Genomic DNA, 20,815 nt, shown 5'->3' with positions numbered 1-20,815 from the left:
AATATGTCGGTATGAACAATTTCTAAGACTTCACTTGCTCTTGTTCCTGAGTCTCTTGGTACTGGAAGTTTCTTTGATTTATTTAGCTGACATATTTCACAGTTTGCTAAATCATGCTCGTTTACTTTTAGCCCCACTGTGTGATCTTTTAATTTGTATATGTCCTCAACATTGTTATGACCCAGACGCTTATGCCACAAACTAAGGGGATCTCCATTTGCTAAATTGCACTGCTCGCCGTAATCAATTTTGTGCCAGATAAATAAACTATCTCTTTCCTCGAAAGGGAAAACTGTTCCGTTCTTAGTTCGTATTTTTAAAGTCACACCAAAGACGACCTCATTGCCTGTTGCTCTAAGTTTTGACACTGATATCAGATTCCTTGTGTTGTTGGGAACAAGCAACGCATTATTTAATCTTATTTTTTGCGCTAAACCATTGGAATCCAAAACCCTAATTTCAATTGTTCCTTTCCCACTAATTGAACTTTTGCTGCTGTTTGCATTAGTGATGGTACCAGAATACTCCTTGTCTATATCTATGAATAAACTCTAATCATATGACTGGTAGAACCTGAGTCCAAAACTAGCTCATTTGCAAGGTTGTTTTCCGACGTTTGAAAGAAGGAAAAGATCTCTTCTTCTTCTTCTTCTAAATTCTGCTCCTCAAATAAATTTTGCGTGCCCCTCTGGTTGGTTCTCCTGCTTTGACTTACAAACCTTTTCTCATATTTCTGTTGTTTTCTACAAAATTTAACTATATGTCCGTGCTCACCACACTTAAAACATTTCATTTGAGAAGCTTTGGTTTGTTCAGGAATCGTTTTCTTAAACCTACATTCTTTTGCGATATGTCCCATTTTCTGGCAGTTGAAACATTTCCGTTCCTTATTAAAGAATACGCTCTCTGTTTTGGTTTTTACATTTTCATTATCGAAGTTTATCAGGTCTCGTTTTATTTCCTCTAGAGTTTTCTCGTCTTTGCTGTATTTCACAAGTGTTGCGAAATTTTCATATTCCTTCGGGAGCCCTTTTAAAATTATTGAGACAAACATTTTTTCACTAATTCCTTCATTCACTAGTGTTAAGTTGTATATCATATCATCTGCTCTGGTGAGATAATCTACTATGCTCTCGCTTGAAGTCTTCCTAAGGCTAGTTAATTGCGCTATCAATTTGTGTAGCTGGGGTCTCTCAAAACTTTTGAAGCGTTTACACAGTACATCCCAAGCTCTAGTGCCATCACCCTTATGTGGTCTAAGAAAAAGAACTGATGTTTTGTCTAAAGCCTGAACTAACTCGTACCACAATGTCTTCTTTTTCTCTTCTAGTTCTTCCCTCCCTTTTTCTATAGCTTGCCTACGTTGCTCTTCCGAAGAGTTATTTCTAACAGCTGGCATATAATCTAGATAGGTGGCTTCTCCACTAAGAACTTTACCAAGTTTTAAAGAGTGCATACGGGCCTCAAACTGTTCAGCAAAATACAAGAAATCATCCTCACGCCCGCTGAATACCAATCTTTCTAATTTTGAGCTCATTGTTAGGCCTGTCTTACTTTCGTTTAATTTCCGTTCGCCTCAAATTAACTCTTTAGCTTTAATTGTTCCCTACTGAACCAAAGACTTATGATGCCCCAACTATGTCCTTTGTTTTTCTAAGCTAGTACTGCTCTAGGTAAATATTCTTTTGTAACAAGGGTCGGGCTGTGAAAAATCTTGTTCGGACTTAGATCAAAACTGCTTTCCTTTCTACGCGTGTTTGAATCTGCTGCCTGTTGGTGGCTGTGTTATAGGGCGACGAAGCGGTGAGTCGTTATGTTTATGTATCCAAAAAAATGCTTTTTAGCACCAGGTTAGCACTTGTTGTAATATGGTAGCACTTGTTAAAAAAAAACACTAAGCAAAAAGAGTTTGGTCGACTAAATTAATCTAGAAGTTGGTGTTCTGTTCGAGTTCTGTAGTATCCTTGACAAAATCGAAAGCAGGACATTGACATTGAGCCAGGGTTTTTCTGCCGCGATTAAGCACGATGGATGAGGATACCAACACCCTCCGAGGATAATGTACTGGAACTCTAATCCTAGTCCTATTTAAGAAGTGTTTTACCACCAACATTTGTGTCTTTCGACCAAACTTGTATCTTACAGAAGCACAACACACACAATTGAAAATGAAACAGTTGTTTAAGCTGAGCTGTTCTCAGCTATACTAAGCAATCCTGGTTGCCCGACAGCTCTGTTATACAATTGAACCTCCGCGCTCCTTTTTGATTCCCCACAACAGCTCCACTCACTCTTCTTCACAAGCAGAATCCACTGCTTAGCTACACACACTTAGCACTCCACGATTGAAGTCCCCCGACCAGGTACACAAGCTCTCGACTCAACAGATGAAGTCCCCCAACCAGCTTCACAAACTGCTCACTTCACAAGTGAAGTCCCCCAATCACTTACAAAAGCTTCCAACTCCACAATTGAAGTCCCCCAACCAGTCACACAAGCTTTCAACTCCACAACTGAAGTCCCTCAACCAGTTACACAAGCTTCTTACTCTTGCTTCTTCTGGTCTCACTTGACCACTTCTTGACTACAAGGCTTGTCTCTCCTTGTCTTCTCTGTCTTCCTCCCCCAGTGATTTCAGCGATCCTCTTATGTAGCAAAGAGGCGCAGCAACAACGTTTTTCTATTTACGATGGGGGTTGATTACTTAACTTAGAAAAGCTCTGGGCCCATAACCTGTCGGTTAATGGGAACGCAGAGACAAATCTTGTAATCGAATAGTTAAATTAGAAATAATGGTTGACAACTGTGGCGATTAACACGAAATTCAGTCCATATTTATTACCCCAAATTACCGCACTTTTACATTCATGGTGATCACCTTTAATTTATAACTTCCTTGACTTCTTATGACATCCGATCTTAACTAGCTATTTACTCTGATAATTTACTTCTCTAAAAGATCAAGGGTCATCATATCACACATAACAATATGAAAAGTTGGGGACAAATCTAGTATAAATAGCACGTGTTAGCTCCTTGTTGCATTCACTCATTTCATAAATAACCAAGATGTAAATCAGCACGTGGATGAGGTACGTATATCTTTCCATACTTTAAACAATTAACATTATACTTTCAACACTTGTAACGGATTCGGGGTGACAGCCCTTAAGGATGCGTAAAAAAAGGAAAACGAAAAAATTCCAGATAGATACATCCCCAGTGACCAAGAAACCATAATTGTGAAAAATCTGGCAAATTTATTACAGAGCTTCTGAACGAGTTTTCTGAAAGATCTGAAAGACAATGATCAGGTTTAGTACAATAAAAAATCGGCGTCGTTCATTGTGCAGATCTTAAACGATTAACAACCAATTTCATCAAAAAATTAAAAAGACAAATTTTTTAATTGAGACGACATATTAACAAACATTTGGTTAGCTAATAATCTCTCAAACAAAAATTACATTTATTCTGCTCAAATTATAAAGTAAAACTGTAAGATGACACACAGAATGGACGTCACAAAAGCAATCACTTATATCAAGCTGAAGCTTACAACTTAAAGTCTTGTTGGTTTTAAATGAATGACAGTGTTTTTCGAGGTTGATGAATATAGATGTAGTTGTTTCAACTTTGTTGCTAGCTTCTTGGATAATTTGTTAAGTTTCGGATTGCGTTTGCGCAGGAAGTATTTTTGCTGAAAACAATTTGTTGTTTTGCAAAAAGTTTACATTTTATTTGGGAAAAGTTCATTTTTTCCCACCACAAAAATCATTGAAAATTTTCACAATATCTTGCAGAAAACTGATTGGCTAGAATTTTTGAGGCATCCTGAACATCCCATTTTTTTGCATGGAAACTAATCTTGCTAATAGGAACAAATTTCAACATTTCTTTGAATTTTTTTACGCTTATTTGTTTTTTTTTATATCCTTCCTTTTATATTACATCTTCTTTGCCATTGTGATGGGACTAAGAGGCTCCTGAGCTCTTGATGATATTAGTTTTTTGTCTCATCAATCAGCAAAGTTTTCTATGCTAAATAAATAGTCTTTGATGAAGGGTTGTCACCTAATTTCTGCGTCCTATGAACTTAGCGTGCTTCCTAATTTTCTATCGTTATTTTATTTCGTAGAGCATTATGATTTTTTTATTATTTCCCAATTAATCGATGATTCAGGTCGTAAATGATTATTCCGTTCTTTGATAAGTGGAAACTTTTCCAATAAAAACTGCTATTTTGAATCACCATCTATCTACAAATTTGTCAATTATGTTTTTTTTTATTTTTCCGAAGAATTTTGTTTTCATATTATTGCTGAATTTGCTTAAACATCTATAGAATTTTATTAGCTCAGTTTTCTCGTGATTGTCAGACTGAGAGGCCAATAACAAAATAATCTATAGTGATCTGAAAGCTGTTTCTAAATGCACTATATGAAAGTTGTTGCTTTGTTTTGAGCATATCAAAATCACAATAACGCCAGTTTAGATTTTGTCTGAAAAGAAAAATAATACGTCGTCAAGGTTTTTTAAAAATTATCCAGGTTTACTATGAATTGGACTATAGTACAAGTTTTATGGCCAAATGTTTTGCTCGTTCGAACTATCTGTATGCTTAGTTGCTCAATATCTATTGCTGACTCAAACATTTACATCTAATTTCTTTTGATATCTAAATGTCAATGCCTCTACCTTGCCTATTTCTGTTTTTTGCAGTTACGTTCTTATAGCCAGTCAATTTGTGAAATATAAAAGGGTCATTGTTTCTATTAGGCTAACAGTTACAGATTTTTCATTCAAAGAGGACGTTACAGCTTTTAAGTTATCGCGATTGCATATAAGAGATCTCTTATTGAAGTAAAAATTAAAATTAGAGAATTCAGAAAAGGTCCAGTTTAGTTACATAGGTTCTTCTGTACATGATTCAGACACAGATATAAATGTTTGTAAGTTAGCGAGTTACCAATTTCGTATACTTTTTTCTGCACTACATACATTGGAGCCTGAATTAACTGAGTCCCATTTGAGTTCTAAGACACGTTGGTTTCAACTTTTTTTCGTATACGAAAAAAATTGGTACGAGTTACCAATTTCGTATACTTTTTTCTGCACTACATACATTGGAGCCTGAATTAACTGAGTCCCATTTGAGTTCTAAGACACGTTGGTTTCAACTTTTTTTGGAAATAAAGTTTAAACAGTTTTGCTGACCAGATGAGTTCCGTAATCGTTTTAGCAGTGATTTAAAAACTTCTCGCTGTAAATTGTATTTCGTTGCTGTATTGGAACTTTGTCATTGGAAGCCCGTCGGCTCGTTTTAACCAGTTTTTTCTTAATCCTTTTGAATCAGTGTTGGTTTTTGCGTGTTAACTACGAGGATTTGGAACCTGCATTTAGATTGTTTTTTAAATAGTTAACTCGGCATATTCCAAAAAAATATTTAAAATTAAAAATTCTCTAATTAATCTTTGGTTTGTCATTTATCCTACTTAGATAGTTCGCAAGCCATAACTTTCTTCTGTACTTTTCATATTGTTTTTGCACGAACCAAATTTGACAATGGCGCGGGTATTGAGTTCCAATCGTTTTGTTTTCACAAAAATATGGCCAGCTTTCAAAATTTTTGGTTTTTGGCTGAAGATGTAGATAACAAAAAAAAATTGCAAACAAAGCTTGCTTTTGAAGGCAATTTAGCTTCCTAGATAAGAGAAATTTCTATGACTATGCAGTCTTTTGATGTAAAACTTTCCTGATAACATTTTTTTTAAACTTCATTTAGTATATTTTCAAGTAATTTTATTTTTCCATCTTTTTGCGAGTTTTTTCTAATCATGCTGAAAAATCGGCCATTTTTGGGCAGTTTTGGACTCAATAAACAGATCGTAGTCCGGTAGAGTGAGCTATTTTATTCAGTTGCAGAATTTATTTTTGTTTTTCTGGTAATGTTAATAAAATTGCAATGTAATAAGATCTAGCACGAGAGATGCCAAAAGAGCAATAGATGACTGAATCAGTTTTAAAAAGTTGTTTTTGCAAACAGAACGAGTCTAAGTGCTAGCTTGCATTCTCTGGTGGTCTGTTGCCACCGACACAAAAATTGTTTTAGATTAGTATATAAGCGTTCTTAAGTTGTACCAAAGTTCAGGGGCTAATTCTGTTGCCTTTATGTAGTCAGTCCCATAAAGTTGCAACGCTATCGAACGTTTCAAAAGTTAAAGTTCAAATTAAAAACATACAGATATCTAGCAAAACCTGTCCATTTGCATGCCCCGAGCTTTTCGAACGTTCGCTCGCAACTTTATGGGATTTACTATATACAATTCATTTTTTAATGCAAAATTGTATAAAACAGTAATCCGAATCATGCCACTGGAGAAGATTTAGATACATTAAAAGTTTCAGATTCCAGTAAACTTGTCGCAGTAGCCGGACTTTTTCTACTACAGCACGTTATTGAAAAGGACTCAGATTCACTCAAAGCTTTAAAATCTGAAATTAAAGTTTTCAAACCTTTCATCAGATCACGCACGACAAAAATATACTGAGAGAAATGATTATCTGATCAGCTGTCTTATTACATATTACACGATAAAAATTTCCAGATTTAATGGGGATCAGATAGAAGGTTTGCTCATTCAAAGCTGGGGAAACATAAAACCGGACTACTGTGGAATGAAACTGAAAAGATAAAAGCTGCCATTATTTTCCCCTTATTTTATGGAGCTAAATTCCCTTCAATACAATCCCCGATTTTAAGCAGTGGAGCAGGGTAAGTCTCCGACCCGAGATTTCCTAGATGAATTCAAGATATTGTACAGACGGAAGATTGAATTTAGATTGAATTTAGATTGAATACCTTGAATTGTCAGCATCGCTACAAAAATCAAAATACTACTGCAGAATTCATTAATACTTAATGAGTTCCTCGAAGTAATATAAAATTTTAATGAGCGATGTCAGCGTTATAATACCAATAAAAAATCACTCATTGACATCCGAAATATTTGAATTAGTGATTTCACTTTTCCGATTTTATTAGGCTGATACTACTTTTTTTGCAACAAGAAAATTAAAAATATAACCATATGGTTAAATATAAGTAGTGGGGAAAAAGGGCCCCGTGCACAGCACCCCCCTATTTCACCCCTAAAAATACCCCACCTGTTTTTTTTGCCCTAATCGGACCAATTTTTTTCATATTAGAAAAAAATGGTATTTTCAAGCACTTTTCGACTCGTATTCACACTTCGTGCGAATACTCGTCTCAAAGTGCTTTTTTTTAACACTGTTTAATTTAGAGTACAAATCCAATTCAAATCTTTATCAGCGAATTAATCTTTATCAGTGAATTTACCAATCACGCTTTTCCCTCTTAAATATCTAAATTTTACAAACTGTATAAAAATAGTATTTACACTTCATTCGAATATTCGACTCAAAATGCTTTTCAACATTACCCTAGAACATAGTTCAAATCTTAATCAATAACCGCATCGCAGATATTATATTTATAAATGTGTTCTCTAAATTGATTTCTAGTATGACCGAATCTATATCTATGAAGGTAAATACACAACTTACATTTTGCATTTCTAAATCTAAAGAAAGAAATATGTTTATAAACATTACACATCTTACAAGTTTTATATATAAATCAGGATTTTTATAATGTTCCTCTAAATGCCCAATATAATTTTTTACTTTAACTAAACTATTACATATATAACAACTATATTCTAATTCTTTACAATTTTCACAACATTTTTTCCAAGGTTTATTTTTGCAGTTATTGCATTTCATTTTTATATTGTCGAAAAATTATAAAATTTTCCATTTTTCATATTTACCTTATTTTGACTGATGTTTACACAAAAATTTTTTTTCTTGTAATTTTTTACTTGATTTAGAAAAAATAATATAAAAAATAATTTAATATATGTTGTCATACAAATATTATAATAATATAATAATTTATTATTTGTTCTCATACCAATATTATAATTCAACGAAGTTCTTTTGCAAATTCACTGTTAGAACCTAAACTCACCATTACTATCTTTAATACCTTTATCATCAAATGGATCTATAGCTATTTATATTGTTCTTTTGTTTCTAAATTATGCCTTTTGCTATCAATAGTATAATTAGTTACATATTTACTTTTACCTTCATATATAGCATAAGTATAATCTTCCAAAAAAGAAATAAAATTAAAAAATCAAAGCAAAATTTACATTTCACTCTTTAAGAGCGATTCACTCTCATTCGGAGTGATCCCCCAGTAGAAAATATCGCTCTTTTTCACTCTTAAGGAGTGATTCCCTCTTTTTATAAATTTTTATAAATTTTTATATTTTTTATACTTTTATTTCAAATTATCTATACTTTTTAATAAATTTATATCTTCTTTTACTTTTTCTATATTTATTCCATTATTAATAAGAAATGATACAAAATTATAATATTTACATGAGCAATCTTCTTCATTTTGTCTAATGGCTAAAGTACTTTCAGTTCTAGAACTTTGTTTTTCAGTTAGATTTCTACTAAATCCTTTAGTTAGTTCTACACCGGGATGCTGTTTCTTTACATGGGCTCGTATCCCATCATATCTCACAATAGAAGCACAATATGGACAATTAACTTTAGCTGAAGTACAACTTCTACATGTATACTTACTCTCATCAAAATCAGTTAGTGGTTTTATATAATTACATTTATTACAATTTCTGATTGGTGTAACCACTTCGTGGATCTGCGGGGCAGTTGGGGTACCAAGGACTTCGTCCCTTTCACTGATTAATACTTCTGAGTTATAGTTAGGGTTAGGGTTAGGATTAGGGTTAGGATTAGGGTTAGGATTAAGATTAGGGACTGAGTTATAGTTAGGGTTAGGGTCTGAGTTAGAACTGGTGTTATAACTAGAATCAGAACCAGAACCAGAACTAGAGCTAGAACCAGAATCAGAACTAGAGTTAGAGCTAGAGCTAGAACTTGAGCTAGAACCAGAACCAGAACTAGAGCTAGATTCATTTTTTAAAGAACAACCCCATGGAGAAAAATCATTAGCACAAATAGCACTTATTGTTATATTACCACATATACATTTATCAATTTTATCTTTATGACATGATTCGTAATGATATTTTAAACAAGCAATGTTTCCACATTTATAGTTACACTCTAAACATTTTATAACCATTTATAATTGGTCAAATTTGCGAATTTGCAAACGAGTTTCACTCGTGGTTAACCAATTTGCAAAACAACTTAGTTGAACAACTCCGTTGAACAGTTTGGTAAACCACGAACAAAGTTCGTTGGAGAACCACGAGCAAAGCTCGTCCACTGATTTCAATTATACTCAACATATATATTTAGCCAATATCTCAATTACATCTTTAGTATTATCTTTAGATTTGATACACTCTGCTAAATTTTTATTTCCTAACGTATTGAGTATATTAGTTTTACATCTCTTATCTAAAATTTCTTCAAGGTTTAATTGCATTTTACTTTTAACATAATTTATAATTTCATTTCTAAATTCTTCATTATTTACATATAGACTGTTTAAATTCTCTCGTCCCTCTTTATTTAAAATCCCAGTATATTTATGAATGTAACAGCTTCGCTGATGGGTCTTCGACCATGTTTCACTATCTGTGTAACAGCTTCGCTGATGGGTCTTCGACCATGTTTCTCCATCTGTATATTCCCTTTCATGTTCCAGATCTTGATCTTGATCTTGATTTCTGCCAAATCCATAGTTCAATAATGTACTTGTTCTATTCAACATAGTACTCGCTGCAGTTGCCACATGTCCGGCATTTCTTACTGTTATATCAGGACTTATGAAATTATATATCATTAAGACTGAACTTATAATACCTAAAATAGTTGAAAATAATCTAAGACCGTTTGCTTTAACCACTTCCTGAGTTAAAACATCATTCTGTATTTTAATACCTTTTAATGTAAGAAGTTTATTAAAATAAAACTGATAATTATCATGACTAATAGTATTTCTATCTGTTGCATTTATCATGAGTGGTTTCATATATGCTATAAGTTTATTTATATCTTCTCTTCCTAACTCATCTTTTAAACTGAGAGCTTTTAAATCAAGGAAACCAACTCTTGAATCATATATCATTGTTCTATTACTATTAATAATAATAAAAGTATTTTCTTTCTTATTATATTTAATTATACCATAACGAAGTTCATCTGACATTCCCTCTGTACGATTATAATGGTTACTATTTAACTCACTAATTATTTTACTAAAGTCATGTTCACATTTATATATCTCATTAAAGTTTTTAAATAGATCAGATCCATTATAAGTTGTTAAATAAATAGTATCACAACTCATTCTTGCTTCATTATTTATTTGAGCTGGTTTATGACACATTACAATCATTTGAATATTATAATGTCTACCTTCAGTAAAATAATAGTCTATATCCTTATTTAACTTATCACCCATATCATCAAGTACTATTACACAATTTCGAAATTTTTGCATATTGTTTTTTGTGATCATATTCATATCACATTTATTAAATCCAGTATAAAATTTATTAGTCTCGGGATATATCCAGTCTCTGTCATCTTTACACACTATAACTATACTTTTTGGTTGATCAGTGAAACTGCTTCGCAGATTTTGTTTTTGATCTTGATTTTGATCTTGATTTTGATTTTGATTTTGATCCTGATCGGTGTAACCACTTCGCGGATCTTGATTTTGGACTGAGTATAATTTTAAGTATTGTCTAACAAAATATGTTTTACCCGTACCAGTTCCACCATAGACAATAGTGTGTAATGGTGACTTTTCATATTCAAATCTAACTAGACTCCTATTCATAAATCCACCAAAGCTTTCTTCTAGTTTTGCATATTTACTCGGTATTGAATCATATACTATAAAACAAAATATATTTAAGAAAATAAAAATTATAACCACGCTACCTGTCTCCATTTTTATAAATGAAAACATAGATAAATATAGACATAATTAGACTTATGGGTCTTCGACCATCCGTGTAACGGTTCCACCGATGCTTCGCCATAATTAGACTATAATTGGAGTTATATTTAGACTTATAATTAGAGTTATAATTAAACATTAATAATATATATAAGAAAATGCTTATCCTAACTTTTGAGGAATTCAATAATAAATTTAATATTGATAATAGTGCTATGAGTGATATCAGAATAAAAGATATAGGTAAAGATATAAGTCTAACACCAATTGAAATTGTAATGAGAGATCAGACTCCAAATAACGTAAGTGAACCCAACTCCAACATTATTGTAAATTTACATCCAACTGAAGGTACACATTGGGTTTTAGTTATAAGAAGAGAAGGTGGTCCAGTGTATTACTTTGATAGTTTTGGTATAGAAACTCCTCCATTATTCTTAGAAGAGTATGTCAATCTAGGCTCTAATGAAAGAATACAACAATATGATGAATCTTATTGTGGGGCTTATTGCTTATACATGATCTATCTTATTGATAGAGGATTTAGAATTAACAATGCTTTGAATATTCTAGTTAATCAATGTAAATATCCAGGAATGTATAATGAGTGTTTCTGTTTGGGTTGTAATGATAAAGTTAATGATCTACGAAGTAGCTTTGCTAATAATGATAAAGTTAATGAAAATCAGGGAACGGACTACGTCCGTGGCATGCCAACCTGCTTCGCAGATGATAATGATAATCAGGGAACGGACTCCGTCCGTGGCATGCCAACCTGCTTCACAGATGATAAAGTTAATGATAACGATAAAATTAATGATAACGATAAAGTTAATGATAATGATAATGTTAAGTTTAATGATAATGATAATGATAATGATAATGTTAATGCTAATGATAATGATAATGATAATGATAAAGACTATCTATCAGAGAAGTAGTTATAATCAAGGGGATAGTTATAATCCGCGAAGTAGTCCTAATCTGGATATATCACCACCAAGAAGTAATATAATCCAAACAAGTCCTATTGCCATTAATATAAATGATGATCTATATTCATGGTTAAATGATGATGATATAATTACTGAAGCCGCATTCCGAGATAACTTTAGATGTATAATATCTGGTCCTAGTGAATGTGGTAAGACATTCTTATTGAAAAAACTAATTCTAGCTAGTATATACTTTGATAAGCTATATATCATTGGACCTACTGGTGATCAGTACCATGGTATAGAAAGAATAAACCCAAAAGCAGATGTTGAATTTATTAAAGATATAAAAGATTTACCATCTCCTGATAAACTACCTAAAGACTTAAAGAAACTAATGATATTCGATGATGTTAGAGCCAAAGAACCAGTTATTAATGAATACTTTTGTAGGGGTAGACATAATAATTGTAATATGATTTATCTTAATCAAAACCTGTTCTCTCTGGATAGGCAGAGTGTTAGAGAGAACTGTAATCTATTTATTTTATTTGAACAGAGAGGTAAAGCCCTCATATCTATATATCAAGATTTCTTTAATAATGTGGAACTTAGTTATAATGATTTTGCTAATATATGTAATAAGGTATGGAAAGAGCCTTATAATTACATTGTCATTGATATAACTAAAAATAAAAATATTAATGGTAAACTAAGAATTAATTGGGATCGGAGAGTTTTGTAGTTTAGTTTAAGTATCCACGAAGTGGTTACACCAATCAGGGAACCTGCTCGGGTTACCACGAGCGGAGCTCGTTCGCAGATAAGTCTAAGTCTAAGTCTAAATCTATGACTATGTCTAAGCCTAAGTCTAAGTAAAGTCTAAGTCTAAGTCTGTAACTAAATCAAACAGACCTTCGGTCTGCTAACTATATTAGACCAACGAAGTTGTTGCTGGTTACACCAGATCTGCGAAGCAGCTTCACTGATGGGGCTTCGCCCAACTATTTACACTAGATGTAAATTAAAACTTAATACATCACCATTAAAGTCTATAGGTCTTCCATGCTCATCTTTAATATGAAACTCTATATATTCTATTCTATCTTTAGTTACATTTTGATATAAGATATTAGTTGGTATAATATTTATCAAGTAACCTGGTGGTTCAGTTAGATTAAAAGTATTTAATAAGTCTGTATCCTTACCATTATCTTTAACACCAGATATCACATTACAATGAATGTTAATATTACTAAAACCCATAATATCAACAATTTTCTGAGATGTATATTTACCTTTATTATAAACTATTTTTCTAAATCCTAGTAATGGGGCTATTGAATTTTCTATGTCAAAGTTAATTGCACCTTGTTTTACTTCCATTAAACTTTTCATTGTATTCTTATCAATTTCTATTATAACATTACCATTAGTTTCTTCTTTTATTAATTCTGCTATTTCATATAATTCATATGCACCTGGTGTAATACCTAAAAGAGGGGTATTTGACCATGTTTCACCTTGGGTATCATATATGAGTTGATTGTTCATTCTAGTCACATTAAACACTGAGTTATAAACTGATAATCTAATTAAACCTAATTTTTTTTTATTAAGTATAGGTTCACTAAAGTTAAACTTTTCTGTTGGCTTTATCATTCTAAAGTTAAGTGTGTGTTCTTCCTTAGTTTTAGTTAAAGCTTCATGTATCTTTTGTAGTTCCCATAAGATTAAGTTATCGGAGAAGCCGCTTCGTGGATCAGTCATTTTTTATCTAATAAAAATGGATTTTAATTTGGATGCAACTTATGGTTATAATAATGATATACACAAAAGTAAGATTATAAAGTACAAACCAAATAATCTGGCAACAATGAATACAATCAATACTAACATTAATATTATACTCAATAGAGAAGAGAATCATTTAAATATACACGATTCATATCTAGAGATAGAGTTTGTTGTATCAGATGATGCTGGGGGTGTATTTGCTAATAATGCTAATATTAGATTAGTTAATTAAGGTATGATGGCATTGTTTAGTTCAGCTAAACTTGAAACTAGTGGTGGTAGGACCAATGAATATATAGATCATTGTCATCCTAATCTATTGATGTATAAGTTATTAACTAGTACTGATAATGAATATGAGAGTGGTTTTGTTAGAAATCAAGGTAATAGAGATAGTCAACTGAAAGGTGATCATGCTGCTGCCGAACGAGGTCATATGTATATGATGGTTAAGATGAGTGATCTATTTGGTTTTGTGAATGATTTAAAAAAGATTATATATGGTTTAGGATTTAAACTAATATTAAAAAGAAATAATAATGATAGAGCTCTATATAGAATTAATGCTGGTGCTGATGCAGTAGCTAATGATGGTAATATAGAAATTAGAGATATATCATGGTGTGTGCCTAGTATTGATCCTAGTAATGACAATAGAATTATTGTACAGAAAGGATTAAATAAAAAGAATAATATAGACTTCGGTTATTATGAAAGAAAAACATTTTATAAGAACGTATCTAATGCTACTAATTTCTTGTTTGATCTAGGTATGGAAAGTGGTATGGAAAGACCACAATATATAATAGTTGGTTTTGAAAATAATAATGTTAATGAACAAACTCATGATGCAAGTACGTTTCATATAATGAATGTTACTGAATGATATTGTAAGATTGGTAGTGAGTTTTATCCTGAAGATAGAATGAATATTAATTATGGTACCAATAATTATAATGAGGCTTTTAAAGAGATTGTTAGCTTTAATAAAGATTATAATGGGCTACCATATAATATAAAACCGTATATAAATCATAGAACATTCAAAAGTAGTTATAGAATATATGTATTTGATACTAGATATCAAAGTGATCATATAGGTCCACAACCAATACAACTTAATTTTAAATTTAGTGCTGCAGTTGCAGATGTTATATGTCATGCATTAGTATTAACTAGAAAGGTTATTAGTGTTAATAGTGATGGTAACAAGATGGTTGATATAGTCTCGTAGAGACTAATTGGCAAAGCCACTTCGTGGATCAGTGAAACTGCTTCGCAGATAGCCAGAGGCTTATCATATCATAGATATAATTATAATTAAAGTCCTTATCATTATTTCCTACTAGTCTTAACAAAACATTTAGCATAAATAGTATCTAATTTCTTTTTATTCTCTAGAGATAGGACTCCGTCCATCCGGGAACCGGTTTCACCGATGCTACGCCATAAGCCTCTAGCTTCAAGTTTAGTCTTCGAGCTTCGCTCGCGGGCAGAGCCCGTAGGCTTAGACTCAGTCTTAAGCTTTGTCTTCGAGCTTCGCTCGCGGGTGAAACCCGTAGGCTTAGTCTTCGAGCTTCGCCCGCGGGTGAAACCCGTAGACTTATTCATAACAACAAAAGGATTATACTTTTTAACTTCCATTATTTTTTATATATAGAAATGAGTCTTTTAAATAAGTTCAAAACCAATTCATATTGTGTTGGTGGCAGACATTATAGTGGCACTAATAACATAAGAGGAGCTATTACACCAAAAAGTACTAAAATGTTAAGAGGATCCTGCACTAAATGTGGAAGGAATAAATCAATGACAGTATCTGATGCAACAATAGAAGCAGAGGGATTGAAAGATTTCTTTAAAAGTGTTGGTAGAGCTACAGTTAACTTTGGAAAGAAAGTTGCTAATAATCCAATAAGAGCATTAGAGATTGCAAGTAAAATAGGAACTGCAGCGGCATCTAGAAACGCTAGAGCTGCTTTATCAGCCACACCTGATTTAATTAAATTTGCAACTACTGGTGAAGGTATAAAGGTAGTACAAAAAGGAAGAGGTTTATACTTAGGTACAAAGAAAAGATAATTATTTGATTATGATTATATTTATGTTTATGTTTATGATTACGATTATCGGTAAATATTTATACTAATATTATTATTACTAAAGACATTGTTATTACTAAAAACTAATAACTTTAGTTTAAAAAAACACTTAATTTATTTTTCTTGTTCTTCTTATAATCCTCATATACCTTGACTAATTCATTATATTCATCATTATCTATTTTATTATCATTCATTGATTTAGTATATAGTTTATTAAATTTATCACTAAACTGTTTAGCTAGAATATACATTTGTGAATACTTTATAATTTTATTTCTTATTTTAGTATTAATTGTTTTTGATAATGAACCACAAACAGTTGCTGTAGCAAAAGCTGTGGTTATAGAATAAGGTAATCCTATACCTGTTAATGCAACTGATGTTGTTGTTGCTGTTGTTGCAATTGATGATAATAGTATTTCTGTTATCTCAGCTACGTTAATATAATTTTTTATATCTACTTAACTTCTTATTATAATTATTAGTTTCAGTTTCATAATAATTTCTAATATGTTTTATTGTTGTTAAATTTATTATTAGCTCGAATCTTTTCATTTATCTGCTGTTCATTGACAGCAGCAGCTTCGCGCATCAACCGTTCCGATACTGATGATAAATCTGGATACAGTAAGCTCTCACTCGGTGCTGTTGGATCAGTGAAACTACTTCGTAGATTGGTCATTTTCATTAGTGAAAAAACTTTCTATTTCTTTCGTTATATCTTCTTGTTTAAATCCATAATGCATCTCAAGTCTGTCTTTCTCTTTATTATCAAGTAACTTACTTCGTAAAAGTATGGAAATTATATATATTACTATAACACCTCTAAGAGATTTATTGTATTCTTTCATTTCCCTTAGACCATTAGTAAACATATCATCTAAATGTATGTTGGTAACATTCTGATTAAACTTATTATAATCAATCTCTTGTTTTAATTGATTATATTTAGAGATAGTATCAGCAGCAACTTTATTACAAAAGTTAACAACATTTGTGACTTCATTTGCTGATTTAATGAATTCTTTAATTAGATTTTCATTAACTTGTGTTTCATTTAGTTGTAACTTTATCAAAATCACCTTTTCTTAGTTCAGTTATGTTTCTACTTAAAATTTCTATTTCATTAGAAGAGGATAATAAGTTATTGTCACAATACTCTTTATTAACCACATCCTTTTCATCTAACGGAGGATGTACATTTGTAATTTTATAGGTATCCTTCATGTCAATATTATCATTATCTTCTAGGAATAACCCACGAGCCTTACTTAGTGTTAGGTTGTTTGTTGATGTTAATCCGAGAAGTGAGTTCCCTGATTGATTTTTAGCCTGATTGAATCTGTTTCTTGTCATTATTTATTTTAAGAAATATATTTAATGATTCCAAAACTTCATTATTAGATTCAAAATCAAACTCAGATTTCAATAGTTCCTGTTCATAATGTTTACCTTCTATTATCTCTCCATTAATATCTTCTATCTTATATGTTGGTGGTTGTGTTTTTAGAACTTCATTAACTTTAAACAGTTCTCTATTCCAATTAGAAGTGTAACCTTTAGAGAAGATATTACGTTTATCTGCGTTTCTAACATAATCACCAACTTTAAATTTTGGCTTAATATTCTTAAAATTAAAAGTGTATTTAACCTTATCAGGATTATTAGAAGCATCAACTGGTGTCATATTAATTGTTGAATGAATGTTATTGTTATATGTTAAGACTGCATCATTTAATATATTTACCCAATTAACATCACCATTGATGAACATAGGTTTATTTATTATGTGTAATAATGTTCTATTGAATCTCTCTATAAACACAGCTTTTAAATCACTATAGGTAGAATATAGTTCTATCTGCGAAGCGGCTTTGCCGGTTCCATATTCTTTAAGTAAAGATTTAAATGTTTTATTGTAAAACTCACTACCTCTATCTACCCATTACTTTTCTGGTTTTCTACTTTCAGAGCCACCTTGTGGATTTTCGCCTAATACTAATTTAAAGCCATTAGTTATAGATAAACCAGATTTATTCTTTAATGGAATAGCCCATGCATATTTTGTGAATATATCTATAACTGTTAATATAAACTTATAATTATTATTGTATTTACTTAAAGATGACTTATCAATTAAATCAGCTGACCATGTTTCATCTTTATATAATGGTATTATTCTTTCTCTTCTAAACTTTGTTATTTGAGGACTAAATACTTCTTTAGCTAGGAGTTGTTGTTCCATCATTATGGGCATAGCCAGGTGTTTACCCTTCATTTACCATAGTTAAAAACAAAATTATCTAGTTGTTCTTGATTAATAATATTCATAGATAATAGTTGCTTAGATATATCTAGCATTTCGTCATATAATCCATCATGACCAGCTTTTTTTTCTAGTATTAATAATTCTAGTCTTTCTACTAAATCATTGACGAAGTCACAGCTACGCTGATTTAAATGGCAACTTGGTTGATTATTTGGGTTGCTATTTAGTCCCCTACCATATACATCATCTTTTGCCCCCATTATACCTTTTATTGTTCTATATCTAGCACTTTTCTAATCCCCTTTTCCTAAATCATATCTAATATCCTTTAAAAACCTTTTTATTTTGTTTTCATCTTCTTCGATATCATCGTTATATGTTACATTTGGGTTAGTGAGAAATTCAATAAATCCTTCTGAGAATTCGTATATATTATCCCTAACTAAAAATGCACCCTGCTCTAGGGTTATATCAACACCATTCATTTTGTATCTTCTAGTAGGCAAATCTACAAGATTTAATTCTAATTGAGGATTAGTTTGAGAACCCATTTTATGAAGATTCTTGGCTATCTTTGTATCAACAAAAACTGGTGCTATTTCTTGAGTTTCCTCTATGGTCCCCTTTAACGTTTCATTAATCTTAGAAGTGTTTTCACTGATCTGGGAACCAGCTTCCTGGATCCGTGAAGCGGTTTCACCCATCTGCAAAGCAGTTTCATTAAACTGGGAACCAGCTTGCTCGATCTGCGAAGCAGTTTCACCAATCATCTTAGTTTGTTTATCCAACTCTTGATTTTGCCAATCTATTGCTCTTAATGTTTGTTCATTATGAGCTAGCCATGTTTCATTGTTTGCATTTAGTGTTTTAGTTAAAGGATCAAATAACTCTTCTATTTCACCATAATATTCTTGTTGTTTTAATTTATCTTCTAATCTATTCTTTCTGTTTTGTTTTTCTAAATAATTTAATTCTATAAGTGTTTCTAGTTTAGTCATTTTTGATATATTGAAAAATTATAATCATAAAACTAAAATGGATAATAAAAATAGTTTCTCTCTTAACCTAAAAAGATGTTTAGCTTGTAAAAGACGTTGTAATACTATAGATGAGTTTATTGATCATATTAAGGAACCAAATCATGATGATATAATAATTTCAACATATTCTAAATATGTAAAACAGGAAATTTTAAATCCGTGGAAGATAATAAAATTTCTAGAATATAATAAAAAGATAATAGCTGAAGCTACAATTAAGGAAGACATTATGGGAATATATATGGCTCAGATGATGATTTATAATATACTAACTACCAACCCTATGGATGTAATGAAAGAATTAAATTCATAATTATTTTTTATTTATACAACTCATTATAAAATACAATAGCAGCTTCAATTAACTTTCTATCATCATTAATAGTTAGATCTTGAATATTATTAATCAGTAGATCTTTGTCTTTGTCTAGCTCTAGATTTAGTTTTATCGGTGAACCCGATTGGTTTACCACAAGCGGAGCTTGTTCGCGGATCATTTTTATTAAATCTCTTTTGAATAGATATAGATTCTCATCAAGAGGATAGCTAGTAATATTATTCACATAAAATCTTTTATCATCAAAGTTATTTAGACTTCTTTTACTAGTTTTTATTGTGGTCATTTTATCTCCTACTTTTTGTATTCTACACTCATCTACAACTCTTTCTTTATCATCCATTAAGGCGTTATAATAGTCTTCATGTTTAGCATTGTTCTCTTTCTTTATTCCTTTCTCTTTTGCACAGAAGTGTTTAAAGCTATAGGTCTTTGGTTTTAATACTATGAATTCTTCTATCTCTTTACTTCCTAATTCATGTTTAAATTTGCCTGGTACTTTATTATTGGTTTTGATTGGAACTTCGAGATTGCTTAAGTCCATATATTTATTATCAATACTACCTTCAGTAAAACTTAATACAAAACTATCAGTATCCATATAGTGTAGCATTAGATCTTTAAGTGATGGTTGTAATACATTGTAAAAGAATTCATACATGTGGAGTTTACTAAGTTCTAATACAGTTGAGCCTAAATATATCGGTTTATCATATTGTATTTCCTTTTTATAGAATTCTATTAGAGTATAATTATCATATCTAATTACATCTTTACATGTTGGTTTACTAACAGCTTTAAGTATTTCATAATCATCAGTTAGAATCTTAGCTTCTAAATACTTTAATGGATTCTCACAAACAAGGAATTGTTCATTAGCTTAAATATATCTTTCTCAGGTTCAGTTTTAGCTTCGGCTCTCATTTTAGTATTAAGCTCAATATAGTCTCTAATAATATAATCTTGTTTAAATTTAATTATTCTATGGACTTTAGTAACCTTTATACCCATCTTAACAACAAATTTTAACATTCGATAGTGTATTGGATATTCATATTTATTATTCTGATCTAATACTAGTTTCTCACTTTTTGATGAAGTTGAAGGTCTTTGTTTGCATCCTAGTTCATTGTTCTCTACTTCTCTTTTATGGGGTAATGATTGGAATTTTGCTGTTTTATCTTTACATTCATTGGTGTATTCTAAATCACAGATAAGCCAATAACCATAATCACTATCATCATCAGTGTTTAACACTTTGTCTATGGTTATGTCACTAAAGCTGAAATCTTTATATGGTAGCTTTTGCATTAGTGCGTAACCATAT

General features: G+C 31.3%; 1 protein-coding gene across 8 annotated transcripts in view; it reads right to left on the bottom strand.

The window, feature by feature from the left end:
- The window catches only part of LOC142338193 (ancylostoma secreted protein-like), a 95,950-nt gene that overhangs the window by 53,665 nt on the left and 21,470 nt on the right, over window positions 1–20,815 (bottom strand). For all 8 annotated transcript variants that reach the window (XM_075387836.1, XM_075387834.1, XM_075387837.1 and 5 more), the window contains one exon: window positions 6,863–6,880. In XM_075387836.1, coding sequence (XP_075243951.1) covers window positions 6,863–6,880 — 18 coding nt within the window. The remainder of the gene's footprint in view (window positions 1–6,862; window positions 6,881–20,815) is intronic.

This window comes from Convolutriloba macropyga, chromosome 4 (genome assembly GCF_964194025.1).
Source record: "Convolutriloba macropyga chromosome 4, txConMacr16.3, whole genome shotgun sequence".
Classification (NCBI taxonomy): domain Eukaryota; kingdom Metazoa; phylum Xenacoelomorpha; order Acoela; family Convolutidae; genus Convolutriloba; species Convolutriloba macropyga.
The sequence above is the reverse complement of the archived record's forward strand: the minus strand, read 5'-3'. Positions and strand labels throughout refer to the sequence as shown.